General features: G+C 34.2%; 1 protein-coding gene across 1 annotated transcript in view; it reads right to left on the bottom strand.

Moving 5' to 3' along the window:
• Positions 1-19,294, bottom strand: part of SHOC1 (shortage in chiasmata 1) — a 55,343-nt gene extending 36,049 nt beyond the window's left edge. The window contains exons 1-8 of the mRNA XM_040580377.1: positions 19,250-19,294; positions 15,974-16,103; positions 15,327-15,408; positions 9,216-9,406; positions 5,115-5,277; positions 3,149-3,251; positions 2,533-2,689; positions 1,098-1,205 (exon numbers count right to left, since the gene is read on the bottom strand). Coding sequence (XP_040436311.1) covers positions 1,098-1,205; positions 2,533-2,689; positions 3,149-3,251; positions 5,115-5,277; positions 9,216-9,406; positions 15,327-15,408; positions 15,974-16,103; positions 19,250-19,294 — 979 coding nt within the window. The remainder of the gene's footprint in view (positions 1-1,097; positions 1,206-2,532; positions 2,690-3,148; positions 3,252-5,114; positions 5,278-9,215; positions 9,407-15,326; positions 15,409-15,973; positions 16,104-19,249) is intronic.
• Positions 19,295-19,650: the final 356 nt, after the last annotated feature.

Here is a 19,650-nt window from a genome sequence, read left to right as displayed (position 1 = left end):
GGAAAACTATCAAGTTAACATGCACTGGAGGATAATACTTCTATTGTCCAATGCAATAATGGACAGATTTTTTCCAAGATAGGATACACACTAGGATGAGAGGTACATGTTTATTCAAGTGTTGCCACTCTGCCCAGATCACATCCATTTGTAAATGGCATTCTTTGTGCAGGCTTTTCTGCATGGAATTAAAGGTGAAAAATGTCACCAGCACAGCCGTTTTTCTGCCTCCCTTAGCCAGTCAACATTAAGCTGTGAAAACAGTAGGGCTGGCAAGAATATCCATTATTTTGAGAGGTTACACCTGAAACCTGAAGAAATTTTAACTGAGGTTGGATAGTTAGTTTGAACAGTCAGACACCAAACCTGTCTGGCATTGGTATGCGTTGTAACCAGCATGTCTCACTGAGTTTTCAAGCTATTAAAGGTGGGTATGTATGAAGGATTTCTTTATGCTAATGTAGGAGAAGCCAGGATTCAATGCACACATTAGCAAATATTCAACACTTTCAGTTTATTTCTGCGGGAAAAAAGCTGTGGTGACTATGTGAGTTAATGTCACAATCAAAAAGCTGTACTGAACCGTTTGCAAACCAAAAATGTCTGCATAGGAGTTCTGAATCTGTAGAAGTTATAAACTCAGTACTTCTCCCTGGTTTGTCCTCCACCACCCTCTTTTGAAAGCATTTACATAAGACACTAACAAACTTTAAACTGCGCTCTCTGACTCCACAATTTTAATCAATCTGTCTCAGCTTTCCTCTGCCCTCTCTGCATAGATAAATTGTTAGATAAAACCCTTAAATATCTAATCAAGTGCCAAAGATATAGACACCACTTGCAGCCAAAAGCAAAATGAAGGAACTGTAAAGTTGGTTGTGTTCAGCTTTTAAAACTGTTAAAAGGTGTATGGCATTTCTGCCTGCTGATGATGCAGTATATAGTAGTAGATTACTACTATAATAGTAGATTACACAAAGCAAATGTTCTTATCTTTTATTTATAAGGGGCATGTACTCCCAAGAACAAAATATGGGGACAATCACTTGAAGGCTTTATTTTAAGTATCACCCCTTGATTTACATACATCTTCCTACCTGACTCACAGAATTCCAACATTCCTTTGCTATTACTGGCACAAACCTCTTGTGGCATGGAACAGTACTTGAAAATTTCTATTTTGTCTGTAATTTCTGCTTTGAGATCTGAAAACAGATTCAAAAAGGTGTCATAAATGAACCATTTATTGCTTTTTCTTGTGAGAGCAATTTTTTTCTTTCAATTTTTTAATGGAATCTCCATAATATATATTATAAAAATTACAGTTACACTTAGTAACCCCAAATCCCATAGCTGATCTAAGCAGTATTCAGTCTTGTCCCTTAAAGGTGCCAGAAAAAAAATAAAGTATAGTATAGTCACTATCTGAACTATTCAAGGTTCTTATGTGATCACATAATCACAGTGATGTGATTTCTGGAACTAGAAGGTAGCCTAAATTTAGTTTATCAGGAGTTTGTGTACAAAGATTTTCTTGCTACTAGAAAGGACTAAAACAGAACAAAAAAGAATAATAGGTTGACATCTATGTGCAAAATCCTCAAATCTCTGGACGTTGGTTCACTCAGCTTAGAACATGGCATGTAGGTTGTGGTGTACTAAATGTATCAGAGGAATGAACATTAAACTGCCTTAGTCAAGTATACACTTAAAATTTTTGTTCCTTTCTTCAATAAGAGACTGGATTGCTGCTGCCCTATCAGGAACAGAATTCAGCACACCTGCTTCATACTCAGGAGCAGGAATCTTGCTTCTTTGAGCTGCTTTCTGTCCACCAAATAAGTGGTTTTCCTCACTTGTTTGCCCAAACCAATGTAAACTGGTTTATTTAAATCAAAATTTAAAAATCTCAGGCACTGTATTTAACTACAAAAAATACTGTCATAGATATCAATTCAATAGCCAGTTACTGTCATTGAAGTTGTACTTATCTGTAGTATAACAGCATTTAAGTAACTTCAATTCCTTTAAAGAAATTACTACTGTCATTTAGAATATTCCTATTATCCACGGAAATATTTAACCCTTTTTTCTAGAAATCTGCTTTCATGTTTGCAATTACAATGCAATATAAGCAATTTTTATTGTATGACTCCACTGCATATAATCCTCTTAAGGATGTATCTGAAAGTAAATCTAATTACTGATAAGAAAACATAACACTGAATTATTATATTAATGGTAGACTGGATATCATGAATCATGGCTCATGTTACATTTGTTTCCAAGATTACAACTCAACCACGGATTGAACCAAATGGGAAATAATTTATTTCCCCTTGTCTATTTAAGAAGACATTTCTAATACTAAGAAATCTGTGTTCAGCACACTTCATAATCTCATACAGAGAAATTCTTATTTGATAGGCTGTGATGTAATTCGTAAGTGAACTGAGTATAAAGGACCTAGATTGTGTTAGATGTGTGCAAATGAAAGAAAAAGCAGGTGGATTGAAGCAAACCAACGCTCACCTTCTTTGATCACTTGTTTGCACACGTCTTCATCAGCCATGGTTTCTGGAGCTAAATTTAACAACTCTTTCAGTTCCAAGTATGATGGAATCTTAACAGAATCTGATCTGCCATTATTGTGTTTGCAGAATTCTAACTCAACAGGCAACATGAAATACTGAAAAATATTAATCACAGCAGAATTGTAAGTAATTTCGGTTTTAGAATTTTGGAAAATGGAGCAAAAAAAAGATTTGATATCAATTAAAAAAAGAATCCAAGCTAGCCCCCCAAATCCCAGAACATGTCTTGGTACTTTCCCATTTCCATGGACATGTCATGGCTTCCTGTTCTGGTTCATTTTTATTCTTAGTGTAGCAAGTACCTACATAAAACTGCCAACACATCAGGTCCCAGGAGAAACAGCTGATCAGAGTGGAGATTCCCAACAGCAGCATCCAAAAAGTAAAAACCCACAAATAATACCAGTGTTTTCTAACCTTGGTAATATGAAGGCTACAAATACTTGGCAAGTGTGAAAAGAATTCAGTAAAATGACTTGCAGATGAACAAACACTCATGCATAATGTAAATCAATCGCTAATATAATATTTAGCAAGGAACAACATGGTGATACCTCTTCATCTTTTACAGGTATAGCACAGAAGTTCTCTTTAATCCACTGCAATTCTTTTTTACGCTCTTCTATTTCCATTTCCTTTTGGAAAGTCAAACATTCCCTTTAAAAGACCATAAAATAATGCAAGTGACTTCTTTGTATTACTTTACACCTAAGACTGAAAGTCTTAGTAGTAGCTTTGATAGCCAAATGCATGGCAAAAGTTTTTTCCTAAATCTATGTTTTTCTAAGAAAGCAATTCCAAAGGATGCATTAACAATCTGTGTAATTAACTGAAGTTACTTTTCAAGAAATAATACACTATATGCAGAGTAGAACCACTTAATAGTGGGACCTGCCTTAAAAAAGTTACAGAAACCCCCCCAGCGTATTAAAACTGTTCATCATCTCAACACATATGTCCTGTCATGTAAAAATACTTTCTCCAAAAGCTGCTGACTTAATTTTCTTCTAATGTCAAGTTTTTATGCCATCTATAACATTTCTGCAATCTATAACATTCAGATTATTTACCTTTTGTCACCTTTAACTTCTGTTTTCAGGAATGATTCAGCACCAAAGGTGGCAAAGTATGCTCTCTACTAATTAAAATGAAAACTAAAAGTATGTTGCCTGGTTTAACCGACACACTTCTAAAATGCCAAGTAAAACTCAGGAGTGAGCCTACTACTTGTCTTGTAAAGTAAGGATACAAGCAGAAAAGGGATGAAGATTTTTCAAGTAGAAAGAGACCATTTCATTAGGCTTGACCCTGAAGGCCATTACAGGCACTAAATCTATAATGACTTTTTCAGGGGGATAGGAATACTTTAGACTGAAGAGTATAAATTGTTCCACACCTAGCCTTGGGCTGCTCACTGAATTTTATCTGAAGTAGAAGTCTGCCTAACTGTATATCTTTGTCTAAATGCGTTTCCCTGTGTGCTCTACCAGGAGATTTGGACTCCCACGTTTACAAGGCTTGTGGCTTTGCTAGTAAACTGCAGATAAGCAGGTCAGAGTTATTTCTGTCACGGTTCACACTAGCATTTTTTTCTTTTGTGACTGGAATTTCTGAAAGTCACTACAGAACTTGGATCATGTTCTCTTTGCTGGAAATTTACAGTATTTACACATGCACATAGTCTTATGTCCAAGGCTCACTGTGAGATCAGGGCTCATGTTTCGAAAAACCTGCAAACAACCCCACTCGTCTCTGCTCTGTTACTGTATAGGTACAGTTAAATCAGGTAAAATTGGCTTTGCCTTGCTTGTGATTCATGCAACCCTATCAAGCGCAAAGGAAGCCATACAAGTCATCCAGAAATGGAGTAAATCAGCGCAAAATTTAGCCAGACTTTATGAATGTATGCATACAGATTACTACATTCACAAAATAGTAGGCACATTCTGAATATAACTTATACCTGTTCTAATGTACCAGTTTGTTCAAATTCCTGACATAACATTAAATTAAATTCAATTAACCCAGTGGTATGAAAGTGAAGAAAACCATAAGAATAATTAATATTTGAACTTAAAGAAATACAATTCAGTAGGATAAGATCACGTATTTACTAACAGCACGACTGAGAGGAGAGAAAGAAGGAACATGGAAGCATGTGTAAAATCCTGGCCCAAGTAAATTTAGTGGCATTTTACTGACAGGGTATCAGTCAGTCTGAGGAAGGACCAGGTTCCTTAAAGATGAACATTTTTTCAGTGTGTCAAAACTAAACTCCTAAGCACATTACACACTTACAGAATGTAAAAATGATTCAATTTCATTTATCCAGTTTTCTTAAATAATGCATATAAATTTTACCCTACTCATTTTATTGTAAGAAAGAAGAAAAGCTGAATTCTTTACCTGCTGCCAATATAAATTAGTTAAAAAGTTAACATGCAACAGATGTTAAAATGTTAATAACATTATATGCAGACTATTATTTATGTTTAATATTATACAACAATTTGTCAATACCGGAAAATACTCTCTTCTGTTAAATTCTGTCCTTCAGAACGTAAAAGGGGATCTTTCACTAAAAAAAACTGTAGTCTGCTCAGAAGTTTAGATGAAGTAGGCAGTTTTTTATGAAAATTTTCAAGATTATCAATAAAAACAAGTTCCTCTTCCATATATAAATCTGAAGAAAAATAAAAAATGCATTAAAAAACAACATAAACATAAAAGGAGTTATCAGAATAAAGAGAATTGTTGAGCAACTGTTGGAATGCTGTAAATGTCAGCAAAACAATAACTACTTTTTACTTTAAATATTTTAGGATTTCTAATCTTTAAATGCAACAAAGTCTAGACTTCCAATGGTTCACGTGCTAAGTTTGATTTTCTTTTGCTTTTTCCTTTGTCTCATGTAACACCTGTTCAAAAGAAACTGTTTGCATTGTAAAGTATCATAAAGGAACTTCTGAAGTAAGTTTTAGCTGAGAAATGTGGCTTGGTGCAATTTTTAAAGTAGAAAAGAAGCAATCTCTCTATACACATCTAAATCTAAATGCAGATTCTCTAATTTTGAAGCAACAAAAGTTACTCACAAAACGAGCAGACAAAAATATAGGTTACAAATTACTGTGATTTCAAGAAAGGTGAAATTATGGACCTTAATTTCTTTCGCATCTAGGCTACTACTCTCAATGAGACAGAACAGATGCAGTAATCATAACTCTATTTGATGTGATCCTTTATATTGGCAATATAATATACACATATATACACACACATTATACACAGAATTATATACAGAAGGGTTCTTCCGTATTTTTTACCAGTGCAGAAGTCTCCTCATTCCCACATCCCCCTTTCATTCCCTGTATGACTCGCTATCTGTAATCACCTTCCTTTCCTTCCTAGTGGCTGCAAATGATAGATAATGATTATGTTCCCCCCAAACTGTTTTACACTGCTAACACAAACAGATACCCATAAAGAAACCTTTCAATTAAAAAATAAAGGCCTTGTTATAAAATGCCTGTTTAATGAGTTCAGGAGAGGTTACTAAAGCTTCTAGTAGCCTACAAAGCTTAAAGTACCTCCAACTGAAAAAAATTACTTCTTTTCTGATACAATTTACAAAATTCCTGATCTGTTCTTCCTTTTCTTCAGGCATCCGGGAAAACAAAGTAGGAAGCACCTCAATAGTCAGGAAAACAGTAGTTGCAAAATTAGGTGCTAAGATCAATCAGAAAATAAAGATCGCTTCAATGGCATAGACTTGATCATGCTGTACTCAAATAATATCTCGTTTAATTTTTGTTAGTTCAAAGAAAGTAGGATAAATCCTAATGTTAAATCAGATCGAATAAGGCACAATTTCACCCTTAATTTGAATTTATTACCACAATTTAGCCATACTTTTTATTATTTTATTATTATATCCATTTGTATTGTATCTTTTTATTGTAAGGGGCTCCAGTACTTAAAGAATATGAAAAAATGAGGGTTTTTTTCCAATTAATATCATTAATCTGATATGTTTCGAATATTTTCATTAGTGCATTTCTTTGTTAATTTTAATGTGTTTTAACCTGTTACTCCCCACCTCAGGAAAGCATGCCCATGCAAGAATGCATGCTCTGAAGTACCCTCCTGAAGCAGACAGAAGGAATCACATACCTAACCGCTTTCCTAATACATACTTTTACAACTGGAGCAATAGGTAGAGTTTGAAATGCACCAATGCCAGTGTTTGAAATCCATACAAAACCGCACTGAATTGCCACTTTGTGATTTTTAGGAAGTGTACATTTTTAAATACTTTTATTTTCCAGAATTGTAACTTGAATGCAGCATCATCACTTTCTTCAATTTAGTAATTTCTGATGATCAAAGCACTCAAGAAAAGAATTTCAATAGGCTTAATCATGTGCTCAAGTACTTTATCAATCAGGAAGCAAATATTCAGTGCATGTTTGAATGGCAGTTTCACTGCCAGTGCTATCATGTGCTAGTGTAAAGCTAGTGCTCTTCCACTTAATGATACAAAGATGGTTGTCATTCCACTGTGACCTCTTTCTCATGACAGACAGCCTTATGAAAAAAGAGGCTATTAACAGCATGCTAAATATTGAAATGTTGTTTGTAATCTTATATAAATATAATGTAATTGATTAGATGTTTAGAACTCTACAGTTACTAGACTGAATCAAACTGAGTTTTCAACTTCTGCGTTCAATGTGCTTTCAACTTTCTTACTGTTTTCCACTGCTATAGTCCAGTAACAACTTACTAGACACATTTTAAATGTGTGCATAACCTACTACACTAAACTTGACAACTTTATTGGAAACTTCTTTGCTTTAAACAAGAACCTTTAAATACTACAGCTCTTAGTAAGTATTATATGCAGTATTTCTTATATTACAGCTCAAAAAGTGAAACGACTGAAGAAATTGATTTTCTTCTCTGAAAGGAAGAATAGGATTACATTAACAGAAATAATAATGAAACGTTTTAATATGCACAAGCTAGTGGAAAAAACCTCCTGCAGTAATAAACCAAGCTATTTAGAATTCAAATATAGCCTTTCTGTATTGGAAAAACAAGACTTAAAATGATCATTTGAAATCCTATATCACGTTCTTTCTTCTTTTCCAAACAAGTTAGACAATTATGCCATATCACCCACAATATTCCACTTCCGACAATTTTTATCTATCAGTTAACTTTCACGTTTTTGACCTCTCTGTATGTATAGTCAAACTTTTAATGAAACCTAGTCAGTTTTGTGCTGTTAACAGACTACCTGGCATTAGCGGGTTCTCAATGATACAAAATAGCTTGGAAATCTTTCAGAGTGGCAGCTTTAAAAAATGTTAGAATTAAAATTCCCTCAAAAGTCAGCAGGCTTTGGCTAACATTTCCCTCTTTAATGCAAACAGAAAGTCAGAAAAAGGGTTGGCAGTAACACATCAGTTACTTTGAAAGATTATTGATTTGCTAATTCAGTAAACCAGTCATCAGAATCGTAAATAATTTCATGTCATCCTATAAAAAACATTATTAATCCAGTCTCTTCAGGTTGCCTTTTTATGTTTGTTTAAGTGCAACAGTTATCTGTAACTAGAAAAAATACAAAAAGTTTTATGATATTTATATGGGGTTTTTTTGTTTAGACTCCTGTCCATGGAAATTTAGCTCTCTTGATTGTTCCTAAGAAAGTCATAATTAAGACATGGGAAAGCATCTCAATTATTTTTATTCTCTTTGTAAGCACACAACATAGAGTGCTTTATTAATTATCCAAACCTTCTGACATTTGCCATCTAACTTAAAAAAAAATAATATCAGGTAATTACTTAATCATATGAATTAAGATTACTGTCTTTCAACTGACTGCAATACACTTGCATTGTTGGTACTTTTTACTAGTAAATGTTAACTTGTACAATACTGTACAAGAACCACCTGTCTCCTCGCTGTTACCATGGAGAAAAGCTCTTAGTAAATGATTACATTACTTTCCTTTTCCAAAGTAATATAATTGACAGATATATCAAAAAAACTATTGAAAATCTGATAGTTTAGAATAATAAATCATAATACAGTTGAATGAAACACTTGCTCAGCATTTTGCTTTTTGTGATCAGAATTCATTATAACTGTTAGGGAACTAATAATCATAAAATTTCAGAAAACACACTGGAGCACTACCCAGTCTGAACTATCTTTATCCCAGCAACAAAGCAGAAACTGCTTACTTCTTTTGCTTCTTGATATGGTAAAAGAACATGACACAAGGATCTGATTCTATTGAGGTACAAAGATTCATTGGCATTTTGATTTAATGCCTGATAAGACCTACTTATTGTGATACTTTTTGACACCTCCTGCCATATATTTGATCAGCCTGAAACTTCTTTTGGTTTGCATCTGTCTTCAACTGTAAAAACAATCCCTGCTTCTCCAGGGAATCAATCTCTCTTCACTGGTTGTATCTTCTGTAATTGCAAAGGCTGTGATCACCCAAATTATCTCTTCAATGTCTACGGATCATGCACAAAAAACTATGGAAGTTCACAAGCTGAGTCCACAAAAAGTAAGAAAACAGTGAATTAAACACTTTACCTTGACATTGTTCTTTAAATTCAGTGGCATAGTCAGTCTTCAAATATTTGTCTTGGGTGTATTCTTCCTTAAAAATATCCTTCATACGTAAAAAAGGTCCTTCTATGTCAGTCTGAGAATAGGGGTTTGAACTTGGAATAATTTCTATTAACTCATTACTAATATGGAAGTCTACAGAGGACATAGGTTTCCTATAAAGCAGAAAAAAAATCTTGATACTTAAGCCATTGTAAAAGCACTGTTATAACTTCCCTGATGGTTTAGTGAATCGATGGCACTCAGAAAGATACTCTAAGAACTTTGACAATCACCACATTCACTGAACAATATTGGAAATTACAGAGAACACTATTCACTAGATCCATGTCAAATTACATGTTTAATGCCGCCAGCATTAAAATGAATAAAAGGGTTATGGATGGAAAAAAGCATCAAAACTATTAATGTCATAACATTTACAACAAAAATTTTCTGCTGAGTTAAATGTATAGTTGTGTTTCAAAAATCATGAAATTGCAAGTAACTGCAATAGGGAAAAGACAGGATAAATGAAGAAACAAACCCACTTCTCTTTCCTGTTACTCTTCATACTAATCTCATTATAACTGTTATTCATCAGGAAAAAAACCTGCTTGTCAAATAGCAAAATCATTTGACTACAGAAAAAAAAAATCATAGTCCTGAGCTAATGATATATCTTGACAAAATATTTGTAATTTTTAATTAAAATATGATTGTTTTAATGCTACGTTATCCATATAAATCGACAGGAACAATAGACTGACTCCGACTGATGAGTGCTGACATTTCTGAAGAACCCAAATTTTCTGCTCAGCTACACTTACTGAACTTTATATTCTAATTTGAGACAACTGATTTCTCAACTGTGCATCCTATTGATTTATTCAGTTTTTAAATAATCCTTTGCATTACATAATTTTGCTATTTGCTAGCCATCTGGAGGTAAATCTCATAAATGGAATCAGTACAGGAGTGCACCTCTGAATTTCGCTATAGGCCTTCATAAACATGAAGCATTTTAAGAGGCTACATATCTTTAAAAAAATCAACTATTTTACAGTATTTTTTAGTATAGCTCAGAAGTTAATTTTGAAACTACAAGTAGTATAGTTCACAAGCAACAATTACGCAGTATGAGTAATAATTAATGTCCAAACTTTAATATGACATAAGCCTTTGAAAATCCCAAAACCTTAGAACACTGTGCCAAGTTACATGTGGGTAAAGTTTACTGAGATCAATGGGTTTCCCTATAGTTTTATAGATAGATCATACCTAAGAGAGTTGCAGATTTTGAGACTACATGGGCCAGCCTTTTCCAGATTCAAGCCCAGGTAAGGCTGTTCTGGAGAACAGTAAGTACTTTAAATGACAGACTACTCTTAAATATGGAAACATATATTCCAAGTCATATAGCTATGCTTGTACACTGTTTTGAACACAGAAGGCACTGCATTTGAAATATGGAGAGTTGAGTCCCATTATCAAAATAAGTATAGTGATTAAGTGCATGCACTAAAGCTAGTAAGGGGTTTATCCAATTAAGTAATTTGGAAGTTCCTAGGAATTAGAGACTCACTTGCTTATCTCCTTTCCTGCCAGGTGTCCCGTCACCACTGCCTAGGCAGTCTGTGTCTCCTCAGTGTTTTTCTCCCACTCTGGGGTTTCCTCCTACCTGTTTTTTGTCCTCTTTCTGTTTCTCAGCCTCTCCAAAGAGATATTAGGCTCCCTGGCACTCTGAACTAATTTTCCCTGATGTATCAGTCCACTTCACTGATCTCTTTGATCACTCACTCCACACTGGCTTACATGAAGAACTGTTAACAAAAAACTCACAAACCCAAAACCCCCAAGTTGACAAGCTTATGTCAAAATACCACCTCTTCTAATCTAGTTACCTAAAGTTTTATACACACAGAAAAGTATTAAAAAAAAATCTACAAAAAGTGCCTATTTAGCACAAAAAACTTGTGCCTACTGTTAAAACAGAACAAACGCATCTTCTGAGCAGAGTCTTAGCATAGAATGTATTGAATCTTATGACAAGCAATCTAAAGACACTGAACTGAATTATAACCATATTACATATCAGCACATCTGGGACATACTTTGATAATTATTATGCCAAACCTTAATTAAGTCTAGAATTTTTTAACTAGACAGTTAATACTTTTTTTGTACAACTCCAGGACTACAGTCCTCCTGTGTGCCATACCCAGCAGAGAATATTGTACTCCAGAGAAAAAGCCTACCATTTGTTTAAATGACAGCAGAACATTTTAATGCTTCTTCCTAATCAGTTTTGAAAATATTATAACATCTTGCTTATTTCCTGTCATCTGTTGTTTTAACTATTAGAAAGAAATTAGTGTTATCTATGAATTTACTTATCACGCTGTTCACTCCCTGTTCCTTACTAACAGTAAACCTATTGAAAAACACTTACTGTAGGTCAAGCTTTAAATATCCAAAATAAGCCACCTACCCTATTTACTGCTCATTCCTGTCTTTTCTGTGTGTGTCTTGCTTTGCACATACATGGCAGTATATTACATTCCTCACCAGGAATTCTTAAAATGATTTGTGATTAATTAAGTGTATTAATACTCCTTAGTCCTACCCACAGGGCATCCTAAATCCTAAAATACTGGAGTTATTTAAATTCTCTTTACTTACCTTAAACAGAACGCAAAGCACTTAAAGAATGTGAAGCACAAAGACATCTTCTCCTCCTAAGTTTAACTCCTTGCTCCTTATTCCCTAGTCAGTGAATTAATATTTCACTGGTACACAGACTAAGCCCACTTAATTCTAAAATACATTACATGAAATAATCTCAAATTCTCTGTAACTCAAGTCTAATACATGCACTGATTTCCTCAGATTTATCTAGATATTATGATTAACTTAAGTGCAAAAACAACAGGTAAAAGTAAATGCTGCCTGGTCTAATAAACTTCATTCTTGCAATTTAGTATCCCTTGAGAAGGCATCTAATTGACTCTTGAATTGCTCACTGTAGATATCTAAATGACACTGTATCTTTATAACAACTTTTATTTGGCAATTTCTTTTTCTGTTACTGTTATTAGTCTAGACAATGTCATGGGTGATATCTTCCCATGTGTTTTGCAGCAGCCTCATAACATTTATCACTCTCTGAAGGTGCACAGATTATTATATTACATAGAGTAGTCTTATTTTTTCCTGAAGATGCAGATTGTAACTTCAGTTTTCTTCAGTGCAGCATACAGCATTAATCCAAACCCATAGTTCAAGCCTGTTATAAGGCAGAATCATTTCAGATAAAGTTAATGTCATAATTACCTTTCTATCATAAGATCTCAAAATCTATCTAATTTTCTTTTAAAATGCAGTGGTGTACTCGTTACATTGATAGATGCTGGACTGAATTAAAACCTGAAAATATAATCAAATGCTTCCACTTCAGAGGATCACAAATCACAAAACGGTTGAGGTTGGAAGGCATCTCTGGAGCTTATCTAGCCCAAGCCCAGTTAAGCTATTCAAATGCAAGTCTCCAAAGTAACATTTCAAGGTTGGTTTTGGCAACCTAAACAAGTAAGTATATTTTTTTTACTTTGATTTTGCTGTTTCTATAGCACAATAAAATTTCTGCATTTGTGCAAAACCATTCTTTTATTTGTTATTTAATTTTTAATATATAATATATAAATAATATAGATTTAATATATTATATATTAATGATACATTTTGAAATATATTTAATTTTTTAAATTTTTCCATTTTTTACATTCAGCAGTTAAAATCACCCAACTTTCACATAATATGCATTCTTTATAGTTCAATTGTTAGGGGAGAGATAGGGCTTCAAGTCCAAACTTTTAAAAGTACTCAGACATTTCTTCATTTAGTACCACATGCCTGAGGACAAAATGCAGAGGGCCTATACAGCTAAAAGTTAGCCACTTCAACATCTGTTAGTTATCTGAATCCTAAAGACACATGAAATGACAAGAAGAGAACAGTTGTTAGCCTAAAGAGCGCATTTCCCAAGACAGAAATGCAAGCATCACAAGGAAACCCACTCAGTTCTCCTACAAAGCCTTAAAAAAGGCTTTCTGTCATTATTGTTTTCAGAAGATGAAGACTTCCAAAGGACCAAACCTGAAAACATTTTACAGTTACTTCGTGCTTCTTTTTGTTTTTCAAAAAAGAGAAGGGGAAGTTGTATTAAAAATCCCTGTCAAAATAATGTTGAAAGTTACAAAGGAGGTCACTGAAAAGTTAGAAAACTTTCAAATAGACTTAGACCCTTCTTAAAAATTTGTATGATATTATGTCCTACTGGGTACTGTGTTTAGTAAAGCTGTGATCATAAATAATTTTTGTTTCCAATCTTCTGGTTGACTGAGTGATGAAAATTGCTCATTGCTATGATCTTCACTATTGAGCATATGGCTGTAGGCCATTTAGTAAAACTCAAGTTGAATACAAATACACTATCTTGGATATTTCTAATAGCATTGTGAGAAAACCAGAAACTTAACTCATTATATTCACAAGATTTCCATTAAAATGCCAATATTGTAATCTACATTCTCTAGAACAAAACTGAGATACTCATGCTAGATGCCAATCCAAGGCATCAGACTCCTAGCCTTTCACAGTATTTGGCATTTTGCCATGTTAAAGCACTAGTATTTTCCAATCAGCTTCAGTTATGAGCACTCATCTTCTTTGGATCTGCCAGAAAATAAAGAGGAGGACATTCAGTGGGTAACTGCAGAGGTTTGGGTTCAAATGATTTGCCCAAAATCACACAGGAGTTTTGACAAAGCCAAAACCAGAATAATTTCTGCAGGCAGCATTCAACTTACTTTAACAAGCTCCAGGAATTATGTAATACTAGGAAAACACAACCTATCCTGGGTCTATTATGATCATTAACTAATGATCGAAGAACTACACAGAACACCAAGAGAGTTAACTGCCCTTTTAAATTAAGGACAAAGATATTTTTTTCCCCAGAAACCTCCCATTATGTGCTTTTTATTCTAGCTTTCTTCTCCTGCAGTAACCATGTGTTTGTACGTAACTATGTACTTCTGTACTTCCTTTTCATGAAATACCACTTGTACAGGAAAAGCACCTCTCTATTGCTACAAAAGAGGCCAGATTTCACAGACAGCCACATCATTCTCTGCACAGCCTTGATCCACTCTATAAGCATGATATTTCCATACCATGCATGAGCAGAGAGTTAAGCCAAAAAAATTGTATGTAGCAATGCAATTAAAGATTGTATCACAGTGAAATCACAGAGTGCCAATGTAAGGTCCTGGCAAGCCTGGTGCTGACATTTTCTGTCATGGTTATTCTCCAACCACAAGTTTTATTCACAACCACTTTTTAATGGAGATTTGAAGATAACATAGATTTTACACTGGCCTGTAAAAGTGTAAAAGTAATTCCCCTATTAGTTTCACTCTGATGACTGACAGAAGAAATACACACAATTTACTGGCTTTGTAGAACAATTATGTTCTTTCACATCTTAATGTATGCTGTAAAGGCTGTGTTGCAAACCTATTTTTAAAATGAACTATTTCAGAGTTCATTTGATGTATTTTGACTTTATACATGTAATTTTAAAATAAATACTTCTCTCTTTAATTGCTATAATGCAAGTTTGTCTATTTATAGCTGCCTTTTACACCTTTTCAAAAGTTTGTAAATACTCTTCTTTGAATAGGTTCATCTACAGTTACAAGAGAGAACTGTCTTGGGGGGTGGGGGACAGAATGTCCTCATGGCTTATTTTCATGTTCATGCACATATTTCAGAGACCTCTAATGTCACAAATAGATTACACAACCATTACAAAAAAGAGATAAAGAAGCAAAGAACTCCATAAACACATAATACTACTTTTACTTAAAAAGGCATCTTTAAGCTATCTGCTATAGTGTACAGCTCCAGGGCACTGCAGACTGCCTACCATCAGAAAACCTTTCCATATTCTGTTATTGTCATTAGCTTACCATTCACAAAGTACCTGAATGATATCAAAGGAATCATATACTTTTCTAACTTAAGGTTACTGACTTTTCCAGGAAATCCTCCACAGATAAACTTTTCTTCCATTGATCCAATACCGAAATAGTGATCATGTTCTGTGTTGAAGTAACTGAGACAAAAAGAGAGAAAAAGAATTACACAGAAAATATTAAAATTTGATCAAACTATTCCAGAGGCTAACCAAACTTTATGCACATGTGCAGAAGAAACAATGGTTTTAGTTTTCATTAACAAAAGTAAATGCAAATTTACTTTTAAATATACATATACTTACCTCTATGCTTGGAAAGCCCCAGTTTTTTTCTGCAGCTCAAGAAATCAGCATCAACTTTCAAACCTCTCTCAAAACTAATCAGATTTAGTATTTTACTTATCTCTGATCATTGCTTTTCTTCCATGACCACATGTCCGGACAGAAAGTTTTCCGGAAATCTCTACAAACTAATCAAATATTGCACTCATTTATGATGCCATACACAAATAAATATCCATTACCCATTTGTTTCTACTTACACAATTAACACATTCTACCTTCAAGAGCTATCTGAACTGACATACTGCTACTTCTAGAAATAATGTATTTTTAAATGAAATTATGATGTTATACACAAACACAAGCTTTTCCTTTAATCCACAGTAAATGTAAACTAAAACTTAAGGACTGTATAACCTACTTCTAGTCCATGGCTTCCTATACTTATCATCAGCAAAGAGTCCAGTGAGATGATACTTTTCATCTTGATGTAAACTGGGAGGCAAGCAAAGTGATAACTTCCAGATGGAAAACTTCTGCCTTGCTATAATCTGCACAAAAAAAGGCATATGATAAAATTATGAGAGAGACAGTTCTATTCTTTTTCTTTTTGTGCACTACCTCTTTAAACAGTCCTACTATTTTCAGGTGTTTTCTACTAGAACATAGTATTTTATAGTTAATTTTTTATTTTTTGGTAAAACTGACAGAGTCCAAATTAAGAGAAGATATTAACATTTACCTGACTTGATGGTTAATGTTTAATCTATACTTTGCATATGCAAAATCTCACATACCCTTAACTACACTTACCTAAACTTTGTGTGTGCAATTACAAGTGCTTATCTTAATGCTTCCATTGATGTCCTGAGCTGATGTGTATATAAGCTGATTTAAGTGCTCATAATATTATAAAGCCTCTCAGCTTTCATGTGCCACTACAAGCTAACAAAAGCCCTTTATAAACCTTTTATCTCAATAAAAACAAAGAGGGAGCATGGTAGTAATCAACTGAATTCTAGAATTAAATAGGCAACACAGCAACTTCAGTAACTCTTCACTGAAGACCACCTTCAACAAACTATATAACAGTTCTTTTGTCACAAAACCCTATGTACAGTACTGTATAAATAGCACAGAACCACGGAATAAACAGTGAGTTTAGGAAGCAGAGAAATATTATTATTACATAGGGGGTTGGATTTAACAAGTTTATAGTTTAGAAAGATGTCCTCAAAACTTCTGGGGTGTAAAAGGTATATTGGAAAAGGCAACTAGTTACAGAAATGGAGGAAAACACCATGAATGAAACTAAAAACTTCTTTCTAGTTGTAAGTACATCACTTGATTTCAGCTTTGTTGCTTCAGGTTCTAGAAATGTCCACTCATTTCAGCATATGCTGTCAAGCCAGTTATAGCTTGTACCATTAGGCATCTCAGGTGACAAACTAGAAATAGTTCACTGACTTGGACTGCTACCAGAACTACCATGCTGTTGGTGCACTTTTCAAACGTTCACGTATCAGTAGAGAGAAAAGGAAAGGAAGGGGAAGGGGAAGAGGGGGGAAGGGGGGCAAGGGAAGAACAGGGGAACCAAGACAAGGCAGGGCAAGAACAGGACATGGGGAAGCAATGTGAGCAAACAATGTCAATTCTGTGAAATGTCACTGTTACAGATCCTTTACCCATTTCAGTTTAATTCTTTGTGGGATAGTTACAGGTCTGTAAATGACAGTTAAGTTTAACATCAAAGGCAAAAACTACTGTCATCATAGCATCTTTTCTTTAGAAGGTTCTTCTAAAAAATTTGTTCCCATCATACTGATCTAATGCATTCCCTCTTGCCCAAATCAAAGTATGACTTTTCCCCAGAAGAAGGCAGAAACAACTACAAGCAACTGGACCTACGTCTTCTACGTATTACTGGCTGTACATCAGTTTAAGTAATCTGTATTGAACTTAGTGCTAAAACAACTGCATTTATCATAATATAAAGCACAGCTAGTGAAGTTCCTGGTAGAGATAACCTTTCTCTTCGTTTGAACAAGCTGTAAGGACTGTGACATACAGCTCCCAAAGCACTCTTAGGTTACGTAGGAATGACCTGCTGGAGTCTAGGTAGAAACTACTGAACAAATAAATACGAGCTATACTATCAGAGATGAGAGAGAAATTTTTTAAAACAGTATGTAGTTTTACTGAAGCTAACTTTAGCTTGATAGTTAAAATTGTTTCCAATCACTGATGTTTGTAAAGTGGAACAAATACATCCTAGGGCTATCATCACAGATAATGGCCTTAAAACAGGAAAATTGTGCATTTTACAGAACATTTTAAATGAATTTGTTCTAAGTGTACAGTTTAAACTGAATTAGTTCAGTTTACAAAGCCTGCTAATACACAGCCTTTCTTTCCTATCTCAAATATATAGAAGTGTTTTTCAAGGCCATTATTAATGGCTATGGTATTTAACCAATGCATATTTACCCCTGTTTCTCAAAGAAATGAAAAGGTCTTTGCAAAATTCTCTCTTAACTGCAAGACATTATGTGCATTTTTATAGTTCCATACAGCTTGCATATCATACATACAGCTTGTCACTATCATATAAGAGAATACTGAACTTCTAAGATGACTTTGTAACCACACCTACAACACAGCATGAGGAATCTAACTCATGTCTCTAAATGACTAAAAAGCCTCCCTTCTTCAAAGGTGTATTTATACTGGGCAGCTGGAAAAAACATATCCAGCGTTGATAAAAATGCATAACAAGTACATTAAGAGCAGGATTCCACATCCAGTTGAGCCAGATGTGTGCAGAAATCAAAGTTTGACACGCCCGTTGAATACTGGCATTTCCTAAGAACTGGAAGCATTAGACAAGTGCACTTGATATATCAAACACCTGAAAAGGAAATGTAACTATCATGTACTTTCTAGAAGGAGGGTAGAAGTTAGGCACAAGAGCTGAACAAGAAGTTGCGGTGACACTAGAGATGTCCCCTCTTGGCAAACTGCCAGAGTAGTTTTTTATTTAGCTCATAGACTTTCTTTGAAAATGTAAAAAAGTGAATACTCAATTAATTAAGAGAGTATGCTTCAATGATAAGCAGTTGGTAATATCACACAGATGTAGACAGCAAGAACAGGACTTCATAAGGTTTCTATGTCTTAACTGATCAACGTCTATAAAGCCAAAATATTCACTGAAGGTGTGAAAAAGCATCTGCTTTCCATGAATTTAATCTAAAACATTATAAAAACTCTTTCCTACCATCAGTAGGGAATACAGTACTGTGTATCACTATCCTCATACATACTAAAGTAGCTAGAAAATGGGATTTGTTCTCCAAAAAGTCATTAATCAAATTTTTTGCATTAGAAGGCACAGTGCACCCTCCAAAGAAAGCTCTAAACAGGAAACTGGCTATAAAACACAACTACAAGTGCAGCAGACATTAAAAAAAAATTGATGCTCTTCAGTTTTGGCAAAATTTTACTTTAATTTTTTATTAAAAAAAACCTGTAAATCACTTCAGTATATTCTCACAGCAAGTGCAATGCAACAACCTCACCGAAACAGAACTCCTAAGAAAGTAGTTATGGATATCGTTTTTCTAAGTGTGCACTCAATCTTTTCTTCAGTTACTGCCATATTTGTTGCAGAATATCAAGAAAAATATTAAAACTATACCTCATATAAATAGTCTGTTGAGTGGTATTTTAAAGCCGCAAACATCTTGTTTTGTGATGTTTTCAATGCTTCATCTAGAAGATATACAGAATATGGATTAGTTAAAAACTTCCTATATCATGCAAAAATACTGAAACAGATGGTTGAAATTAAGGTTCAACAGATGTAACTTCCTAATTTCTGCTAGCACATGACCTTGGATTGAATTTCCTATAGAAGGCAGCTACCCAAAGCATTCAGCATTCTTCCTTTGGAGGGATGTAACACACTAACTACAGACCATGGACACAGTATTTACCCACAGGAACTGGGCTTTTGCGTTGCTTTTTTTAGCTGTGTCTTCTGCTGTTTATTTCATACAAAACCTTTCAAACCATTAAGTGAACATAAGCAATACAAAT

Source organism: Falco naumanni, chromosome Z (genome assembly GCF_017639655.2).
Source record: "Falco naumanni isolate bFalNau1 chromosome Z, bFalNau1.pat, whole genome shotgun sequence".
Taxonomy (NCBI): domain Eukaryota; kingdom Metazoa; phylum Chordata; class Aves; order Falconiformes; family Falconidae; genus Falco; species Falco naumanni.
Note: the sequence above shows the minus strand (reverse complement) of the source record. Positions and strands in the feature narration are given on the sequence as shown.